The sequence below is a fragment of the Bos grunniens genome, chromosome 12, assembly GCF_055505025.1.
Source record: "Bos grunniens cultivar Pamir isolate PY7600 chromosome 12, Bosgru_T2T1.0, whole genome shotgun sequence".
NCBI classification, from domain to species: domain Eukaryota; kingdom Metazoa; phylum Chordata; class Mammalia; order Artiodactyla; family Bovidae; genus Bos; species Bos grunniens.
In genome coordinates, this window is record NC_141176.1 from 31916751 (window position 1) to 31938562 (window position 21812).

The 21812-nt window shown below is 42.3% G+C and overlaps 1 protein-coding gene across 5 annotated transcripts in view; it reads left to right on the top strand.

The window, feature by feature from the left end:
* Positions 1-21812, top strand: part of FLT1 (fms related receptor tyrosine kinase 1) — a 205688-nt gene that overhangs the window by 65644 nt on the left and 118232 nt on the right. For all 5 annotated transcript variants that reach the window (XM_086329568.1, XM_086329567.1, XM_086329571.1 and 2 more), the window contains 6 exons: positions 1475-1637; positions 1742-1878; positions 5100-5274; positions 6902-7019; positions 9303-9472; positions 10088-10247. In XM_086329568.1, the coding sequence (XP_086185694.1) occupies positions 1475-1637; positions 1742-1878; positions 5100-5274; positions 6902-7019; positions 9303-9472; positions 10088-10247 (923 nt within the window). The remainder of the gene's footprint in view (positions 1-1474; positions 1638-1741; positions 1879-5099; positions 5275-6901; positions 7020-9302; positions 9473-10087; positions 10248-21812) is intronic.

Consider the following 21812-nt stretch of genomic DNA (forward strand, 5'->3'; position numbering starts at 1 on the left):
ACCCACGTAAGGCTCTGGGGACGTGCACCAGGGTGGACATACACTCACTGGGAGAGGCAGCTAGTGCTTTTGAAACAGAAATCTCTGCCATCAGGTCACACATCCCAGTCCGATTCGCTCCTTCCACAAGCAGTATACTTGTGGATCGACAGATAGAGCGGTGGAAGGTGGTGTGTACTTTTAAAAAGAAGACAGAGAAGACTTGAGCTTCTTTATGGCAGTTAATGCTATGAATCTTTATAATCTGTTGTGAGAAGGTGATCTGATCCCCCCCCCCAACCTTTTCCAACTGGGGATAAATAATAGTAGTCATCAGACCATTGCCTCTGAAATTGGCTGACAATCTGGCATCAGGGAATTTGGCTCTGCTGCTCTGTGGAGCTGGAGAAGGAAGGCAATGGCACCCCACTCCAGTACTCTTGCCTGAAAACCCCATGGACGGAGGAGCCTGGTAGGCTGCAGTCCGTGGGGTCTCTAGGAGTAGAACACGACTGAGCTACTTCACTTTCACTTTTTACTTTCATGCATTGGAGAAGGAAATGGCAACCCACTCCAGTATTCTTGCCTGGAGAGTCCCAGGGATGGGGAAGCCTGGTGGGCTGCCGTCTATGGGGTCACACAGAGTCAGACATGACCGAAGCGACTTAGCAGCAGCAGCAGCTCTGTGAAACAGTGACCCTTTACTCAAAGTAGAGGCTTTAGATTAACTCTCTGGTGTGCAGGAAAAGGCATTAGGGGAGAATCAAATGGTGGGTTCTTTTCTTCCGTTTGGACTCGCTGTTTAGCAGTACTTCTAGGAATTCGCAAGCACATCATTCCTGACTGTCTTTGGCCTCACATCCTTTTTCAGATCTCTTTGCTCTCAGGAGCTGCAGCATCTGAGAGTTGCCCTCCCTGGTGCAGAGTCAGTACCATCAGTTTCCCCAGAGTGATAATAACCCCAGTGAGTGCCAAGTTAATGCTGTGAATCCTGGCGGACCACCAATGATGCACAGTCCTTTTAAGATAGCCAACTCCTTAACGAATCACGCAAAATGAGATGACAAGGTTTGGCTTGTTAAGAGCTCCCGGTGATGAGACCAAGAAGATAACCAGGCAGCCCTAGTGGAAAAAAATTCCTAATTCATTTTCCTATTGAGCATCAGGCCAGTTTGTTACAGAGACTCCCAGAAGCTTGAAGAGACACAGGGTCCTGCTAGAATTCTGACAAACGACAACTAGGTATGCCCTAGGTGGGTGCAGCTTGCTGCTAAGACTAATAACAAATTATGTTGTTGACAATAATTTATCATGGTTAACGTATCATGTGTTACATGCAAAGAAAACTAAAGAACCAATTATGACAACCTGGAGTTTCTACCTGCACTATTCTCATTTGAGATAAAATTTGTATTTCAACAATTACAAACTATGAGTGAAGCTCTCACCATAGCACTAATATGATTTTGTGAACACACATTTCTTCCTTTTCCAGTTTCCATCTGGTACTCTGATCCCCAATGGAAAAAGAATAATCTGGGACAGTAGGAGGGGTTTTATAATACATAAAGCATCCTACAGAGAAGTGGGGCTTTTGACCTGCGAGACAACAGTCAACGGACATTTGTACAAGTCAAACTATCTCATAATTCGGCAAAGTAAGTGATGTTCCGGAAGCGTGAACGTACGCCGGGGCGCTCAAGGGTTAATCTACTTAATGAAACGTTGATTTTTTTTTTAACGTGACTCCTTATGCTTACAGCCAACACAATCACAGACGTCTGGATAAGCACACCAGGCCCAGTCAGACAACTGAGAGGCCATACTCTCACCCTCAACTGCACGGCTACCACCCCATTGAACACAAGAGTTGAGATGACCTGGAGTTACCCTGGAGGAGTGAGTGACCTCCTTTTCTATTTCTTCTATAGGACAGTATTTAGTTTTTGCAAGTGAGATGCTAAACTGAGTTTTTGAAGTAAGGGAGAAAAAGCAGAATATTCTGATGCCGCTGGCAGAGTCAATAAAGGAGCTTTGGGTTTGGTTCGGGTGCTTCTCTTCCCTGACGTGTTGTGAGTATGATCTGCAGAGATACCGTCTTTTGATGTCTGGAGGTTTTGTTTGGAAGTGTATAGCTGGTATTTCTATTGCATGATTCTGGGTGGAAAAGGGGATTGTTTTATCCTTGGAAACGAGTCTCTAGGATTTAGAGATGAGAAAGAAAGTTATCACAACATGCCAGGCAGGGGCTATCTTTTGTAACAACAACAGCAAAAAGTTGTTGTCGGTGCATTAATTGAAGAGACCGGCAGACAGGCAGGCACCTGATTGGAGCATGTTTGGGAAAGATAGTACAACCCAGCCACCGAATATTCTGTTTGTTAAGGGACAAAGGAGTGATTCTGTCTTTCAGAAAAATGGAAAGAATGAAGCCTGAGTTGGGTTCCCTTGTTCAAATTAAACATCCTCGCAAACAATCTTTGTTTTAAATATGTATACAGGGGGAATCTCTGATAAACTGTTGAGAATCGTCCGACAGTGAGTCCAGCGCCGTTTCTTATGTGTCTGTATGATTTATGGTTCAGATCCCAGGTAAAACATTGGTTACATCATTCAGGTGGCCCAGTCACAAAGTTAGCTTATGATTAAATTATGTATACATTACATAGCATGTATTAGATGGCATATGTAGAATTAGGATGAGTGCCGCAGTCCCCAGCCACTGTTTTATTTAATTGAAGTACAACTGAGTTACAATGTTAGTTTAGCTTCAGGTATGCAACATAGTGATACAGACTTTTTACAGATTATGCTCTCTTGACAGTTATTACAAAATACTGGGCTATATTCCCTGTGCTGTACAGTATACATACTTCTTGCTAGGAAAACAGAATAAACTGGCAACAAAAGGTATCACAAAGACCCCATAGGGACATATTAAAGACTCATCAGTCATAAGGTATTTTCTAGAAAATGGTTGAAATAAGATTGCTACAACTTGTGGCAATATGTTCTGGGTTTTGCTAGAAGCCATATATTCTTAATACATGGAAGGAGGGAAGAAATTTTTATCCTTTTAGTGTTGCTGCTGTGAGAGTATGGTGATACATCTGTTGAATGTCCATAACTTTGAAAGTGGCCCTGTTCAATAGACCTTTCTGTGATGGAAGTGGTCTAGTACATTACACGTCACAACATATGCCTAACAGCCTGGGGAATGCGGTCTGTGGGACTAAAGATCTAAGTTGTTAACTGGGTTTCATTTTGACTTAGATAGCCTGTGGCTGCTGACAAGACTGTTGTAAAACCCAGAGGCAGTTTTAGGATACCAAGGCAGAAACAATGAAGATGTTACCAAACTGGGGAAGAAGAGCAGCAACAAGCACAAAATTTCTGATCTAGCATCGTATCCTGCCATTTGGATGTCCTATCTCTTTAGTCTTCTTTTAATCTGGACTAGTCCCTCAGTGTTTTTATCTCTCTTGTTGTGTTGATTTTAACAGACCCCTTCCCTCTCTTCCTCTCTTCCTGGAAGTGAAGTTGCTCAGTCGTATCTGACTCTTTGTGACCCCGTGGACTGTAGTCCACCAGGCTCCTCTGTCCTTGGGATTTTCCAGGCAAGAATATTAGAGTGGGTTGCCATTTCCTTCTCCAGGGGATCTTCCTGACCCAGGGATCAAACCTGAGTTTCTTGCACTGCAGGCAGACTCTTTACCATCTGAGCCACCAGGAAAGCCCTCCCTTGAAATACAGCAGTTATTTTGTAGAATACCTGTTATGTTTGGGTTTTCTGGTCTTTCTTCTAATTATTAGACTCAGGCCATGCACTTTGGGCAGGTGCGCGATAGAAGTGCTGTTGTGTCCTTCTCAATGTCATATCTGGAGGTACATGATGCTATCTTGGTCCCATGGTTAAGGTGGTATTTGCCATATTTCTTCATGGTAAAGTAGGAAAATTTTTTGAGACTGTAAAAACATCCCATTTTTAATCATATTTTTACCACCCATTGATGCTAAAGGGAGAAGGGAGAAGTAATATCAACACAAATAGAATTGCTGAAGTTCCCCCAGTCTGGCATGTAGGGACCAATTCTCTTATTTTTGATGGCAATGACTGACATCTTCTTTGTGGTTGCTGTCAAGAAGGGAGAAAATTGTTTAACACATCTGTGCCAACAGGTAGGTAGAATTTATCCAACATGGCACAGAGGGAGAGCTAAGGTCAAGACCCAGAGACTAGTCTGGCCAACTTCCAGAGTCTTTTTCCATGCCTCCTCATGGGGACAAAACGAGAGGAGGAAATAACATATTATGTGTTATAAAATGTAATGCTTGAAAAAAAAAGTAAGAAAAAGAAAGGAGCGAACAATGAAAGGAAAAGACACTGTGACCTCATCTTCGCAAAACCAGGAGTGGATCATTGTGGCCAGGGTACAGTGCTGAGCCTGAGGCCTGCAAACATGGGATCAACCCCAGCCCTAGATTGTTGGCTAAAACTTGCCAAGGGCTTTGCAGGTCCCCAGGCCCATTTCGTGAGGTTTAGCAGAAATTGGCAAGCCTTGTTCAAATAGTGAAATAATGAAACATGGATCATTAAACCCTAATAGGTGTAGCCAGGATTCATCATCTTTCATTTCTAGAAGGAAGCAAAAAAAAAACCCAAAAAACTCACATGGGGATTTATTAGGAGAAAGCCTGCCATGAATCCACATACTGAAGACAGTCCTTGCCTGAGTTTGTGTCTGATATTGCTGCCTTGAGAACAGGTTACTGCTTAGAGAGGGGCTAGAGGGAAGAATCAGATTTGTACTCAGAAGACCCAAGTTCCCAGGCTACTCTGGTCAGTGTTTTGATGCTTTGATTTCTTCATCCACAAAAAGGCAATTAGCCCACCAATCTCACTGGCTTGTTGCGAGGAACTGTTAAAATAGTGTACATGTGACAGTCCATCTGAAGAACCTGAAGTGCTGAATCAGGGCGCTATGGCACATGTTGGAAACATGTCCAGACAGAGCTGTGGTTCTGGGCAGCTTGCTCTGAGTGGGTTTGCCTCTTAGCAGAAAATTACAGATTGTAGGAATCATTTTAGAAATGCTATAACTCATACATTTTCTTTCTAGGTAAATAAGAGAGCCAGTATAAGGCAACGCATTGACCAACGCAATCCCCACAATAATGTATTCTACAGTATCCTTGTTATTGACAAAGTGCAGAAGGAAGACCAAGGGCTTTACACTTGTCATGTGAAAAGCGGGCAAACGCTCAAGTCTGTTAACACCTCGGTGCATATATATGGTGAGCAACCCTTCCCTGCTTTCCAGTCACTGCAGATTTGGGGCGGGGGGGAGGTGGTGCAGTTCTATAAATCATGTAAATTTTCTTTGGGACAGGAGTTAGCCTGTCATGAAAAAAAATTTGTCTCCCTTCACCCCCTGCCCAAGTGCAAATCACATTAAGTGTTCTTCAACTGTAATACTTTTGCACTGAGTCAAGTATCTTTCCCTTACAAATTTATTGTGGATAATAAGTCAGTTAGATCATATTAGAATCTATACAAAGTTATTTGTTTAGTGTTGCATTGGGCTTCCCTGGTGGCTCAGGCAGTAAAGAATCTGCCTGCAATGCAGGAGACCCAAGTTCAATCCCTGGGTCAGGAAGATCACCTGGAGAAGGGAATAGCAACCCTTTCCAGTATTCTTGCCTGGAGAATCCCATGGAAAGAGAAGCCTGGCGGGCTGCAGTCCATGTATTGCAGTCCATGGGGTTGCAAAGAGCTGGACACAACTGAGCAACTTTCACTTCAGTTTACATGAACAAAACAGAAATATACAGTTTTACCTTTAACTTCTAGAAGACATTTCTGAGATCATACTGATTTAGAGAAAGATATGCTGTGATAAATTACTTAGAATTGATGTTCTTTTATCCCTGATTTTATTCCCATGAAATCCTAATATTACTGTTTAATTCCAATAGGCAAATTCTGTCAAGAAAATACTTTAACCTTTTCAGAAGTCTTAAAAACCTAATTTTATTGCTGCCGTTGAAAAGATAACCTTGTAAGGAGCAGAAACTGGAGGACAGTTCTACCAATGCCTTTGATATTCTTTTGACTTGCTCCAGTTGATGTTTTATATCAAATTAGTTGTTTTAGAGCACATGGAACAACTTTCTCCCACGGCACGCATATTGGCCAGGTTGTTTTTTTTTTTTTTAGAAGATTCTTTATATGTTTTTGTTATAATATAGATGTTTAAGGTGTTTCTGTTGCCCTGCCACTGGGCTTTTATGTCCCAGGGACCATTTGATTTTGCAAATATTTCACTTGTTTGGGTACTTCTAAATGGTTTTATTCACTGATCAGTACTTGAGCATGTGTGTTAGTTGCTCAGTCGTGTCTGACTCTTTGTGACCCCATGGACTGTAGCCCACCAGGCTCCTCTGTCCATGGGATTTCCCAGGCAAGAATACTGGAGTAGTTTGCCATTTCTTTCTCCAGAGATCTTCCCAATTCAGGGATCAAACCCAGGTCTCCCACATAGTAGGCAGATTCTTTACCATCTGCTGCTGCTGAGTCGCTTCAGTTGTGTCCAACTCTGTGCGACCCCATAGACGGCAGCCCACCAGGCTCCCCCATCCCTGGGATTCTCCAGGCAAGAACACTGGAGTGGGTTGCCATTTCCTCCTCTAAATGCATGAAAGTGAAAAGTGAAAGTGAAGTCGCTCAGTCGTGTCCGACTCTTCGAGACCCCATGGACTGCATCCTACCAGGCTTCTCCGTCCATGGGATTTTCCAGGCAAGAGTACAGCCCCCAGTAATTCAGTTCCATTTACTCCCTGGCTGCACCCTCCTTGAATGGGGTTTTGGTTCGGTTTTGTTTACATGTAATCTTTTCTAATGGATTTCTCCCTTCTTTCGTAGACAAGGGATTCATCACTATGAGGCCTCAACAGCAGCAGGCGTTTGAGGCTGTAGCTGGCAAGCGGTCTTACCGGCTCTCCATGAGAGTGAAGGCGTTCCCCACTCCAGAAGTTGTCTGGTAGGATCACAGTCATGTACCTTGCAGCTTAAGACATGCTTTGTCAGTAGGAAGATGCAGGAGCCTTGAGAGACTTGAATTCCTGAAAAGAAACAATATACGTTTCCCAGACAACAGTGGGAGACTAGGGTCTGGGCTGATTTCTAGGCTCGGAGCGGAGTGAGTGGGAAGGGCTGAGAGGGAGGACAAGTAACGACACAGGACCGAGCAAGGGTTAGGGTGTTTTGAGTGCTCATGCGGTTTAGTCATTCACTCCCTGCGACTAAATTTCTGCCTCTCTAAACCTTCCTATGATGTCAACTTCCTCTGAATGGAGTATGTTGAGCAACGATTAGGAAGCATCTTGAGTATGTAACATGCTCTATTAACCCTGAAGAAGTGGGCCCTTGTGATGAGGATAATAATTCTCTTATAATCGGAAAATAATTCTTTTAGGTACAGCTGGGCTGAAAGTTCCAGTCTTCTTTTAAAAATAAACATTAATAGAGACCAGACTGATTTGGTGGCAGGGGTGCACCCATGGCCCGACTTGAACTAATTACAAGGTTTTCTGGCTGGAAGTTTGCATATTCAGAAACGCTTTAAGCAACTGTTTTTTTATTTTAATGCAAGCCCAACACCTGATGTAAAACAATGTAATCTGTTGATAATCTGCAATCATTTTGTGAAATCATTTCTAAATGCCAGGATCTTTGGCCCAAGCCATTGCATTCCAAAGAGTATACTACACAACTGATTAGGAAAACAACCCACACAATATAGAATCTCAACCAGAGCTTGTTTTGCTTTCGATATTAAATGGGTGTAGCATTTTAGTTTTCCTCTAAATCATTAATAGGGCATTAAAGAGAAAATGAGACTTTGTGCTCTGTCCCTTCTTGTCCTTGCAGTAGAAGAGAGGTTTTGTTTCATAATATCTAAAAAGTTTAATAGTAAATTTCCTATGAATGTATGTTATTCCAATAGAAATATACACTCCACTCTAGGAAGTACATAGCCCTCTGTTCAACACTGCTAATTTCTCCAGTAGCTAAGTAGCAAAGACCTAAAACAAACAAAAAAAACCCAATTTTGAAAGTAATGACTTGTTCATAAGAAATAATTTAAAGTAATACTAAAATGGGATTTATAATCACAGCAAAATGCGTGGTTTAAAATCACACATTTTGCTGCTTTGGAGATGAGACCTACTAGGAATTAGAATTTGTTTGCTTGCCTATGAACTAATGCCATTGCTAACATTACAGCTTTATGCAGAACACAATAAATTCCTACTTGTTTAGTCGCTCAGTCATATCTGACTCTGTGACCCCATGGAATGTAGCCCACCAGCTTCCTCTGTCCATGGGATTCCCCAGGCAAGAATACTGGAGTGGGTTGCTATTTCCTTCTCCAGGGGATCTTCCCGACCCAGGGATCAAACCTGCATCTCCTGCACTGACAGGCAGATTCTTTACCCCTGAGCCACCAGGGAAGCCTATGAAAAATGCCTGTTGAAAGAACTGTGCCATTTAATGAAATCACAGAGTTTTACAGTTAAGAGATCTTTGAGAAACTTGGAGAAACTGAGAAATCAATGACTTAGTCAAGTTCACGGCATACAGTGGCAGAGCCAGGGTGAGCCTTCTCGCCTGACTCTTGGTTCTGTATGTAATTGAGTGATATCTAGGCGTTGAGTCTGTCTCTAAAGTTTAAAAAAAATTATTTTTAAGTTTATACCTTTTGTTTGTGAGTTTTGTGCCTTAATCTTTCCCAGAGGAAAGAACCTTGATAATCTTGATTTCACTATAGCTTATGAAAGGGACAACTGGTGTGACCATTTATATAACTAATAAGAACTCCACATGAGGCCACAATGGGAAAGTCTATTTTTGTTTTTATCTGGAGAAGTGATCTAGTTGATCTGACTTACAATGACCCTTGTATTGCGATGGAGCCTCATGGAGAACTCTGAAAAAACATCTCAGATGGAATCAGCCCGTGCTTCTGGGTTAATACTTAAGTCACAGTAGCAAGCAGCATCCATGTGGGTACATTAAATCATCACTTGTCTTCCTTCCCTCAGCTTGCTTCTTCCTCTTTGCCGATCAACAAAGCAGTGTTTCCCAATCTAAAATTCCCCCACTGGGCTTTACTAAGTCAGTGTCTAAATGTTTTAAGTGGCTGTTGAGGAATCCAGGGCTCTAGATGTCTAAACTGGAGCACACATCCGTACGTGGCAATGTTAACGTGTTATCTAAGAGGTGATATGAAATAACTTACTAATCATGCACTTAACCACAGGTTAAAAGACGGGTCACTGGCCACTGAGAAGTCTGCCCGCTATCTGATTCGTGGCTATTCATTGATTATCAAAGATGTGACTCCCGAAGATGCAGGGGACTACACAGTCTTGCTGGGCATAAAGCAGGCAAATGTGTTCAAAAACTTCACTGTCACTCTGATTGTCAATGGTGAGTTCACCGTTCAGACTTTTCAAACGTTCTTTTGGTTCTGGTGGAGGTGACATTAGTGACCATTTGTGTCAAAAGCCAGTAAATAAAATAGATAATGGATGAGAACCTGCTGTCTGTAATAGGGAACCCTATTTGGTGCTCTGTGCTGACCTAAATGGGCAGGAAATCCAGAAAAGGGGGGATATATATATACCTATAGCTGATTCACTTTGCTGTACAGTAAAAACTAACACAACATTGTAAAGCAACTGTACTGTAATAAAAATTGATTTTTAAAGTCAGTATAACAAAGAAAATTAAAATTTTTTCAATTGTTTTAAAAACCATTATGCCCCCATCCCAACTATTTCATGGTTGCTTCTTATCTCCCATAGCAATGTGATTTTTTTTTTTATCATTGTGATCAGAACGTACGTACCATGGAATCAAGTTTTTACATGCTCTCAAAACATACCTATTGCTTTTCAATTGACATTATGATGACAGTTACACAGGTTTGGTTTTCATCCACGTTTGTCTCCTTGACATCAGAACCAGTGAGAATGTGGTCCTTGGTGTTGTGGTCCAGTCATTGGACCAGTTCTCAACCTCTGTCCTGTTCTCTCCTTTCAGTGAAACCCCAGATTTACGAAAGGGCTGTATCATCATTCCCGGATCCGATCTTGTACCCACTGGGCAGCAGACAGATCCTGACCTGCACCATTTATGGAGTCCCCACACCTGCTATCACGTGGTTCTGGCACCCCTGTAACCATAATCACTCCAATGCAAGGTAGGCACAGTTTGTTTCTCAAATAACTTTCGAATGCTCTTCAACATCTGGACTCCAGGGTCTTTCACGGCCACAGATGGGAGTTGGCACTTGGGACGTGTGGTCCACAGCAGGCGAGGCTTCCCCTGCCCTGGGAAAAGGTAGGCAGTCTACCTACACTTCTTCCTTACCATGGCTAACCTTGTCATAATTCCAATAGTTCTAGACTAGGAGCACAGGGACAGAATGAGGGTCCCCCTCTGAGCCACTCTTTGGAACTCGGGTTGGAACTCCCGTCTCTTGTTTTCCAGCCGGGCACCCCCAGACTTCGGCTCCATTACTACATCAGTTACTGGTCCCCCCATTTAGCACTCCAAAAGCATTGAGCATGACATCAGATCTTCCCACCACTGGTGATCATTGCCTTGCCTGCGCTCTGTGTGTGCTCTTACACTCGTTGGACATGACCTTCCACATGCTTTCTCCCCCCTAAGAGGTCCATCTTTATCTTCCCAAGCTCATCAGTGGGGTTACCTTCTCCACGAACCTTCCTGACTTTCTCAGACTCTCTTCTCCCTCCTCAGCATGAACAGCCCTTTGCTGACAGCTCTGTCGCATCACAAGGTGTGGGTACACTCGTCTTCTCTGAGCTATGAGCTGATTCAGCATCCTGTCTGAATACACAGATGCTCGGGGTGTATTTGCCCTCTCTCAGCCGTGCAGTGTTTCCTTGCTTCCTGTTGATGACCGAGCCCTGTTTGCTGTTTTCCATTACTGTTTAGTCTGGAGGATTGACACATGATCGTTCATAGGAGCGAGTTTGAAGGTACACAGATAGAATTGATGGGTGCAGTAGTCAAGATAGTAGTGAGACTGCGCAACAATTAGCTTAAGGCCAGAATGTTTTCTTTATTGCTTTTCGTCCCACTTGTAGAGTGCTTGGGAGAGTTGCTATTATTTTTTTTAATTAGCTTGATAAAAAAATAAACACAGTATAATTCTAGCATGAAAAGAAGAGGCTACTTGGTTTTCTATATACTTCCTGCAATTTCAGCCTGTCTTCATCTCGTGTTTTAATCTTTTAAGGCATATTATCCTGATTGTGAAAGTTCCTGGGTGACTGTGTAATTCCTGAGAAGTGACTGTTTTCACACATCTGATTTCTCATATGAGTGAATCCTTTGCTAAGAATAGAAATATGAGAACTCACAGATCTGGAATACCTTCTCTACCACTGTGATTATTCAACCCCAAAGAAAGTAAAATATACTGAGATTTTATTATTTTGCTGATTTGGAAATAGACATCCATATTTATGGACTCTTTAAGGCCTGGATGTTTGTGCTAACCTAAATTACAACTGGGGCTTCCCAGGTAGCTTAGTAGTAAAGAATCCGCCTGCCGGTGCAGATGTCTCAGGTTTGATCCCTGGGTCGGGAAGATCCCCTGGAGAAGGAAATGGCAACCCACTCAGGTATTTTTACCTGGGAAATCCCATGCACAGAGGAGCCTGGGGGGCTACAGTCCATAGAATTGCCAAGAGTTGGACACAACTTAGCAACTAAACAATAATTACTTGCAAATGCATTTAGAATAACTAACTTAAGCTTTTAGGTTTGGATAAAGGTATAGAGTTGAATTTTTATAGAATAACATAGCCTTTTAAGAATATTCTTATTGTGATTTGGCAATAGAGAATCTAAAATTTCATTTCTATTCAGGATTAGAGCTAATGGCTATGTTAGAAAATAAGAATTGAGTGACAGAACACAGTATTATAAAGTTAAGTTTGAATAATGCTAATAAAATGTGGTTTGGGGAATTAGGTCAGCTGAAGTGAAACTTTATAAACATTACCTTTTTTCCTGATTTCTCTGTGGTAAGGAGGATCCTTCTCCCATTTTACGAAGTATGCTTGCCAAGGCCTAGAAAGATATCTTATTCCTCTTGGAACTCTCTCAAAGATTGAGAGAAGTACCTTAAATCTTCTGTAAATGTTTGTTGGCCGTCTGACGTATTCTCTTAATGCTAAAGGCTTTCTTTTGTTTCTTTGTTCCTATCACAAGACAGATCACAAATGAAAGTTTTCACTCTTTCAGTGATGATTCACTTACAAATAAATTGTTGCTTGAAATGCAGAAGATGTGTGTGTCCTTAAGAGTTTCTCATTTTTTAAGTCAGTAGACTGAGTAGCTTACCTGTGTCAGGTCCAACTTTGATGCTTGATGGTTGAATCAGTACATTTAATGTAGAGATATTTCAGAAAGATACATGGGACCTTTGTACACTAGAGAGCAAATAGAAAAACTTGATTTCACCCTGCAGAGAGATCAGAGCTCACACTGACAGACAAGCCCTCTTTTACTACTAAAATTTTTCAAATATGACTTTCTATGAACTATTTTTATATACTTAGATTCACTGGCAGGCAGGAATTTTAGATAGTGACGTTTGAATAATGGATGTTCTAGTGCATGGATTGTAAAAATCTTACTTATTCTGGGTTACACAGTACATATTTGCAGAATGTTGTCTGTGCATCTTTGTCAAAAGAGGTTACGTGATTAATATATACATATTACTCTTGAATATGTAGAATAATTCTTGGTATTTAATTTTTAGGTTCTAGTTAAGAGATATATCTATCTATGGACCACACCAAAGCATTAGTTTTGAGGTTAGAATGTGTTTAAGTAGCTCAAAACTATTCATTGGTTTAAAGTGGCCAACTGGTTAATGAGTCTAAAGTAAAGAGATTCAGACTTACTGTATAGTTTCCTGGAGTCCAATAAATATATTTTTAAAAATGATCAGAACTGTTCAAGTAGTTCATCTTTGTGAATACTAAGAGCCTTAAATAAATTTAACAAAAATTGCCTCCTTTAAAAACAATGTGCTAAGCTGCTAAGCTATGCTCAAACTGAATGACATTGTGGTTGTTGATTCACCTAGAATTTGTCCTAAGACATTAAGGATAGGGGAAAGGTAGTTACTTTTAAGCTCACATACATAATGAGCTGAGGGAAAATACAGTAGAATCTTCCCCACCTTTTAATTCTCTGCATATCTTGATAGTAAAGTAGTAGAAGCAGCAGACTGTTTTGAATTTTTAAAAACATTGTTGTTATTGTGTGTGTGTTTAGTCGCTAAATTGTGTCTGACTCTTTGCAACCCAGTGGACTGTAATCCCCAGGCTCCCTGGTCCATGGAATTTTCCAGGCAAGAATACTAGAGTGGTTAGCCATTTCCTTCTCCAGGGGATCTTCCCAACCCAGGGATCGAACCCATGGCTCAGGCCACATCTCCTTCATTGCAGGCAGATTTTTCTACTATAATATCAAATGAGGTGGAATGTGGGATTTCTTTCACCTCCAGCAACTGGCAGAGACTTCTAAATCAATTGTCCTAACTTGCCCCATGTCGGCCTAAGCATTAACCAGGGAGCACACAGAAGGGTGGTGAGCTTATAGTGCTTTTCACATGTGTAGTTTACAGCTTCTGTTCGTATGAAATAGGGGTGATTACATACACTTCATAGGGAGTATATAAGGCTCAGATAAGGCAGTGTGTTTGAGAAAGGTACAGAGTGCCATGGAATCTTGCAAGGTTGTAATTATTGCTTACATTAGGGTAAATGTCTCCATGTAAGGCTCCAAAACTTTCAAGGAACTTGGAAAACATTGTTCTCCCCACTGCAAAGCTAGTTTCACAACTGTGAGAACTTTTACCTAATATTTCTGAGAAACGAGCGCTAAGACTATGGAAAGTAAAATGTCATTTTGCCGTGCTTTAGAAATGGAGATCTAGTAGGGCTGGGTTGTGGAATCAAGGAAAACAGAATTTATGATTTTTCAGAAGCAGGGAAGAAGAAGAAGGCAAGATAGATGAGCTAGGCAAAAGTAAGAATGAACGCAAGTGTATAACGGGGGAGCTGGGGCCAGCCCCATTCATTGTTTCCAGTCATGGGAGGAAGTGGTTCTGACTTGCACGTTGGCTGAAGCTGGGGTGGGGTACACTGGAATGTAAGAGAGCTGACTCCTGCCAGATTTTTAGAACTTCACCCCCACACACACCCTCCAACCTGGGTTGTGAAGAACTAAGTAGAACTATGAACTACCCACGAGGTGAGCTGGTTGCAATCTCATGGTCCTTGGTGAGCTCTGTCACAGTGCTGGTCCAGTCTCATAGAAAAATTGCTCAGGTAAGGTCGCCTGCTCCATGGAGGATGCTCTGTAAAGGAACAATATGGGGCTGTTTGGAAGGGGCCCCTCTTTGGGGAATGGGGAGGATGAATTTGAGGAAGCCAGGAGAAATTGGGGAAGGGCAATCTGGTTCTTTTCAGTCTTGGGTGTTCATTGGAAGGACTGATGCTGAAACTCCAATACCTGGGCCACCTCATGCGAAGAGTTGACTCATTGGAAAAGACTCTGATGCTGGGAAGGATCGCGGGCAGGAGGAGAAGGGGACGACAGAGGATGGGATGGCTGGATGGCATCACCGACTCGATGGACGTGAGTTTGAGTAAACTCTTGGAGTCGGTGATGGACAGGGAGGCCTGGCGTGCTGTGATTCATGGGATCGCAGAGTCAGACACGACTGAGCGACTGAACTGAATCTGGTTCTTTAATGTAAGGAGGTTCAAGGCTAGCAGCCTTTAAGGATGGCGGTTTGGGTTTTAGAACACACATTCTTTAGACAAGAGGCTACTGTAATTCTCCCCTTCTCAGCATCACAAATTATCATCAACAACACTAATAGATTACAACAGAGTTGCAACACATCTGTGTCATCATGCTTTGATGGAAAATGTTAGGTATATTGGGTTCTTGCGAAAGTCTCGTTTCCTTCACCAGCTATCTGTGACCCATAAAAATCTGTAGAGAGAAATCTGATACACTGTGTTGACATTGCCTATATCTTACAATACATTGTGCACATGGTCCGTATTCAGCCTAAATAGCCTTACTGCATCTACTGATTGAGCAAAACAAAGATACATACATTTTGTGTTTAGAATTTAATGATGTAAAGTCAAACCCACTGGGTGAGTATGTATCCTCTCTATATACGTACCTGCAGCATCTCTTTTCCACAGTCTTGGGCATGGAGACCTGGGAATGAAGGAAGTGGGTTCTATTCTTGGCCCTGTCCCTGACTTCTGTGTGACCTTGGCCAGTTATTTAATCTGGGCTCCAGTTTCCCCTTCTGTGAATGGTAACTGTCCTGCTTCCCCTTTCCTATAATACCCAGTGAGTTAACGAGTGAAATGAGACAACCACTTAAAATGACGTTTTCTTCTTTCTGAAGAGCTTGAAATAATTTCCTAGTGGTTGCACACTATTTCCCTTCCACTTCTTACAAATTATAAAGCCCCTGGACCTCAGGATTAACTCTGAAGGTCAGGGCCAAATGAACAACAACAACAACAAAAAAAAAAAACATAGGAATGCAGAGCGGTTGTTAAGAGAAGTCTTACATGTAATGGTGTATGCTGTGGTGCAGAACTGACTTTAATTATAATGTCGATAATCACTCATTAAGGAAGAAAATGTAGCAGCTCCTCCACTGCTGCTGTTTTCCCCTGCAGCCCCGTCCAGCCCATTCAGACCGGCATTCTTTGCCCGGTTAGTCCTAAAACCGTGCTTGCTCCGTGTGGTCTTCTGCCAGCGCAGTCTTTCAGAACACATGCAGTGTAACTGGATTCTCACCTCGTGGAAGGTGATATGGGTGGAGTACTCTTTATTGCTTTCTTAGTTAAAATGATGGATTTGCTAAGAAAACCTAATAGACATCCATGGAATCTCAAGGAACTACTTCCAAAGGTTTAAAGCAAATCAGATTTGGAGTCTCAAATAATTCTGTGTTTAGGTGTTTGATAGAAAATATTGGGTTGGCCAAAAAGTTTGCTTGGGTCTTCCATAAGATATTATGGAAAAATCTAAACTTTTAAAAAATTTATTTTAAAATTGGAGGATAATTACTTTACAATACTGTGCTGGTTTCCACCATACGTGAGTATGAATCAACCATAGGTATATATGTGTCCCCACCATCCTGAATCCCCCTCCCACCTCCCTCCCCACCCTACCCATCCAGGTCCAAACAAACATTTTGCCCAGCCTAAAAATGTTCCCTGTAACACAGCATTGTTCAGATGGCAAAGAATCTGCCTGAAATGAGGGAGCCCCGGGTTTGATCCCTGGGTTGGGAAGATCCCCTGAAGAAGGGCATGGCAACCCACTCCAATATTCTTGCCTGGAAAATCCTATGGACAGAGGAGCCTGGTGGGCTACAGTCCATGGGGGTCGCAAAGTGTTGGACACAACTGAACAATTGACACACACGACATTGTAAATCAACTCTACTTGAATTTTTCAAAAAAGAAAGGGAATTATATTCCCTGCTACACGGTTTGACATTCCATTTCTGAAACACTCTTGCAGGGACAGTGGGGGGGAGTGTTTTGTGGGGGAGGGGAGACGGGGTTGGCCTACAAAATACGGAGGCAGAGGCCTCTAGGAACTCTGAGAAGTTGCCTAATTGCATTTCTCTATTGTTTACATCACCAAATTGGCAGAGAAAGGAAGGCCTGAATCATTAAGGATGTCTTAGGTCTAGATCATTTGGGAGAAGCAGTTTTGTGCACCAGTGGGGTATGTAAAATTAACAGGGCAAAAACAAAACAATCATTAATGGTAGTTAATGAGAAATATATTCAAGGACCCAAATTTAATTGACTACCAGCATGGCTGTCTATTCTTTTTATGCTGAAACAATTTTATGTCCCGTATCTGATTTTTCTAGCTAGAAAATACAAGTTTTACCAGTTTAAGCACTGCAAAAGCCAACCTCTCCTACGGCTAGATGTAGGTCAATGTCAGAGAGAAGCTGTAATTTAAGATGACCTCGTCTTTTGGAAATTTGATCACATACTTCACGCTTTAATATTTATCACACTGCTTCTAAGTATACAATTTGTACCCACGTCTCTTGTGGGTATACCTAGGCAGACTCAAATCAGACAGGCTCCAGAGAATTTTAACTTGGCACACGCAAAACCTCAAATGAATACAAAGACTTAAAAGATGACCACTTCACCCAAGCCCACCTGAATAGGACTTTGAGCTTTAACAACAGCAGCGTAAATCTGGCCGCCCCCAAGAAGCTTTCATCACAAACCAGAAGTGGCTGCTCACTTGGGAAACGTCTTGCTTCTGTTATATAATGATGGGATAAGGAAGTCCTCGCCGCCTGTGTGAGTCTTCCAACAACAGCCCTTATTAATATTTCATGCAGAGATCTCAACAGAGCGAGCTCATTCGCCAATGCCTTTTTGCCGCTTTCCTACGCTTTGTGAGATTTTCCTCATTCCCCACTCTTCCTAGGAATACGGGGAGTCCAATGAATAATTGTTGCTAATGAATTAACTGTCTCCTGTAATTCCTATCAAACGTTCCATTGTGTGTTTAAATTGAACCAAAAGGCTGAGTCACAGGAAGTCTTGCTGGGTGATTTTGAGAGGGATCTTTTGAGCAAAGTTCAATGTTAGCTTCCCTGGAGTAGGAAGACCAAAAGGTGGCAACCTGCAATTTGGGGAGATTCCTCCAGAACGTTGGCAGAACCGCCCAATTGTCTTTAGCCCATGTTCACAGTTGTTTTTTTTTAATTGAATGGGCATTTTCATGACCAAATCTAGAAACTCCTATCCTGACACAAGATCCTGAGATAACATGTAAACAAATCCCTTGTAAAACATACACCTTTCCTTGGAAAGGCACATCTTAGTTATGTATCCATGGGCTGGAGAGACTGTATCTTGAAACATGGGCCTTGGTCTGCGGTTCTCATGTATTGGGTTAGGCCAATACATCTTTCCATAAGATATTATGGAAAAAGCCTGATGAACCTTTTGGCCAACCTGATAAACTTCACTGCCCTTTTAAGTGAAAAAGCAGAACCTGGTGGCCTGGACTAGAAGGAAGCGTGTGATCGATTTAGACTGGGGTCCAGGTGGTACTTCCTAATGAGCTTCAATAGTCACTTCATACCGTCTCTAGAATACTCATGGGATGTTTTGTCACCTTGAATGCAGTTGACTACTTCATGATGATAGCTGTAAGAGACTGAACCAATGATCCTTTCTAGGGCCAAAGTTGTGTGCGTTCCATTCCATACACTACCCCTAATCTGTGCAACAATTCTACATGATGGCCACAATTTCCCCATAAGGAAACTGAAGCTCAGAATTTTCTCTCTCAGGTGTTTTCAGATCTGGGATAGAAGAGGCTACGTAGGTTGGCATTTCAGAAGGTTACTGTTAGTGAGCCACGGTGGATCACTGTGGGTTCCTAGAGGAAGGAGCAGAAGTCCTCGAGGGGACAGGTTTGGGAGAGCATTGGCCTCACTTTTTGGGTTTACTCTTGTCACCAGCGATCTCAGATTCCACTGGTTGGGTTAAAGTTGAACTGGGGTTGGGGAGGAAAGAAGAAAGAACTTAGCAGCTGTTGGGGGAATCTGACTCCAATCTCACAATCTCTTTGGGAACCAAGGATGATGTGAATGAAGCTGGTTCAGGCCCCAAACCTGCAGAGGGAGTAGATAGACCCTTTGAGGGGGTAGAGACCCCACGGGGACAAGCGAGCCTGTATAGGACCAACCTCAGGAGGACAGTGAATCAAACAGTGGACTGATGCTCCACGAATAGTGCTGCCATCTCTGTGGCTTTCCCACCACGCAGGCCTGTTTCCTCTCCTACAGGGAAGTCCCATTCCCTCCCATTCGTGGTTCGGGATTCATTTTCTGGGTCAGGATTCAGCAAACACTCAACCCTCAGCCCGCCTCACGAAGCTCATGGAAGATTGATAAAAGGAGATGAAGGAGAATGCATAAGGGTTTACAGCTGATGGAAGGGGACATGGAGGTGCGGGCCTCAGCCTCGACACGCCTGGGTCTAGTCACTGTGAGTGATTCATTCACGTAGAATTTAAGACATTCTAAATATCATATGATATTGTGGACTCTTAAAAAATGGTATAAATGAACTTATTTACAAAACAGAAATAGAGTCACAGATGTAGAAAACAAACCTATGGTTACCAGTGGGGAAAGGACAGAGGAGGGATAAATTGGGAGATTGAGACTTACGTATAAACATTAGTGTATATAAAATAGATAATGACCTGCTGTATAGCACAGGGAACTCTACTCAATACTCTAATGAACTATGTGGGAAAAGAATCTAAAAAAGAGTGGATATGTGTATATGTATAGCCGATTCACTTTGCTGTACAGCAGAAACTAACACACTGTAAATCAACTATCCTTCAAAAAAAATTTTAAGAACTTAAGATATTTTAGAGATTAAAGAGAGCTTGTTTTATAGATGAGAAACTGAAGCTCACAGATAATTATTCTTCCCCTCATAGCTAGATGATGGCAAGCCCAGGACTAGACCCAAGTCTCAAATTTCTGTCTGCTTGTTATTCCGGTTTATTCTTTTTTAGATTATGAAAGTATGGTAGCACATTTACAGGAGACTTGGAAAATACAGAACAAAGTTAAATACATTACGATTATTTTTTAGGTAGATAAGATTGTAGTTTCAATATCAGACTCTCAAAAATTAATAGACAGAAAAGCAAAGGATACAGTAGACCTGAGAAGCACTATGAACCAATTCAACATAATTAAGATTTATATAATTTTAACACAACAGCAGGATACAAGTTCTATTCAAGTTCCCATAGGTATAAAACAGGAGACACTGGTGCATATTCAGGGACATAAATCAAGGTGCAGAAATGTCATGGTCTGAAGGTATTGAAATCATACAGAGTCTGTTCTCTTATCCCTGTGGAATTGTTAGAAATCACTATCAAAAGATGTTTGAAAGTAACCCACGTATTTTCAAGTGCAATGTGACATTTACCAAGAGAGATTCTTTGACTTAGCCATTGAAAGCCTCGATAAAATTAAAAGACTGAAAAAAACACTGCAGGTGATTGCAGAAAAGAAAGCATTTAAATGAGAAATTAATATCAAAGATACTTCAAAAACCCCATGTATTTGGAAATGAACTGTCCACTTTTAAATGATGAGTGTATCTAAGAAGCCATAACAAGGAAAATTAGAAAGTATTTGCAATTCCTGTTATTCTTATTTTCACTACAACATTGTATTGCATCCTGCTGAAAGGTGTTTATCATGCCCAGTCGTGTCTGACTCTGTGTGACCCCATGGACTGTAGCCCGCCATGCTCCTCTGTCCATGGGATTTCCCAGGCAGAAATCCTGGAGTGAGGTGCCATTTCCTCCTCCAGGGAGGTGCTTCCACTCTGGTTGACTAAACAAACCCACGTGGTTTCAATGGACGGCAGTTAAGAGGGAGCACCATGGTGAGGCAGGGGAGGAGATCTGGGTCCTAAGGTGATGGGAAGTCCTGGGGAGATCAGATGGGAAGGGAGAGGACAGATCTGATAGAGGGACTCAGGGGAATGACAGGGAGGGGTTGAAGAGGAGATGCTTAGAGAGTCATTGGCTGGCTTACCAGGACGAGGTAAAATGAAAACCAAATCTGGGAAGGGAGGTTTGGACCCAACCTAGGACTTCTTGAATGGAGGCTAAAAACTTTGCCAGCCAGTCATTCTGCTCCAGCTCGCCTTCCCTGGCCACCACCCAGGCGTCCTGCTCTCTGGTTACCCCCCACCCCCATGGCACTTACAGAATGATGGGCTTGTACAGACTCAGTGTGGGGGTGGGAGGGTGTCTTACTCCCGTCCTTAGCCCATGTTATGCGCGTTATGGCTCCAAAGCTCGCCTTCCATGTCTGAAGATCAAAGTCTTAGGTTTGCACTCAGGCCTTTTAAAAAGTTGTGTGGCTGCTTATTATCCCTTTTTCTTAGGCCTTTCATGTTCTACATGCCTTGTCCTCTTCACTGAAAACATGTGAGATAATCAGAGATTGTTACCTCATTGAGAAATCCTCTTTTTGTGAGTGTGAAAAAGTTACTGGATAAGTGAGGTGAGGAAAAGAGAAATGGTATTTAGACTCTACTTACAGCCAAATGAAAGATTATGGCCAGTAGACTGTATGGCCTGGGTTTGTTTTTTTTTTTTTCCTTATTATTGAAACTTATTAAGCACCTAACTTTGGCCACCTGATGTGAAGAGCTGACTCATTGGAAAAGACCCTGATGCTGGGAAAGATTGAGGACAGGAGGAGAAGGGAGCAGCAGAGGATGAGATGGTTGGATGGCGTCACCGAGTCAATGGACATGAATCTGAGCAAGCTCCAGGAGATAGTGAAGGACAGGGAGGCCTGGCGTGCTGCAGTCCATAGGGTCGCAAAGAGTCAGACACAACTTAGCAACTGAAAAGCAAAGGATAAGTGCTTTATATGTACTGGCTCTCATTTAACTTTTACAGAACTTCTATGAGACAAGGACTGTAGTTACTACCATTTCAGAGATGAGGCCCAGAGTGTTCCACGGATCTCGTTGGGAAGCCAGTCCTGGCTGATATGCCAGAGACTGCAGACGAGTGGCCTTCTAGCACATCACCATCCATGCACTTCATCTGTCATTATGCA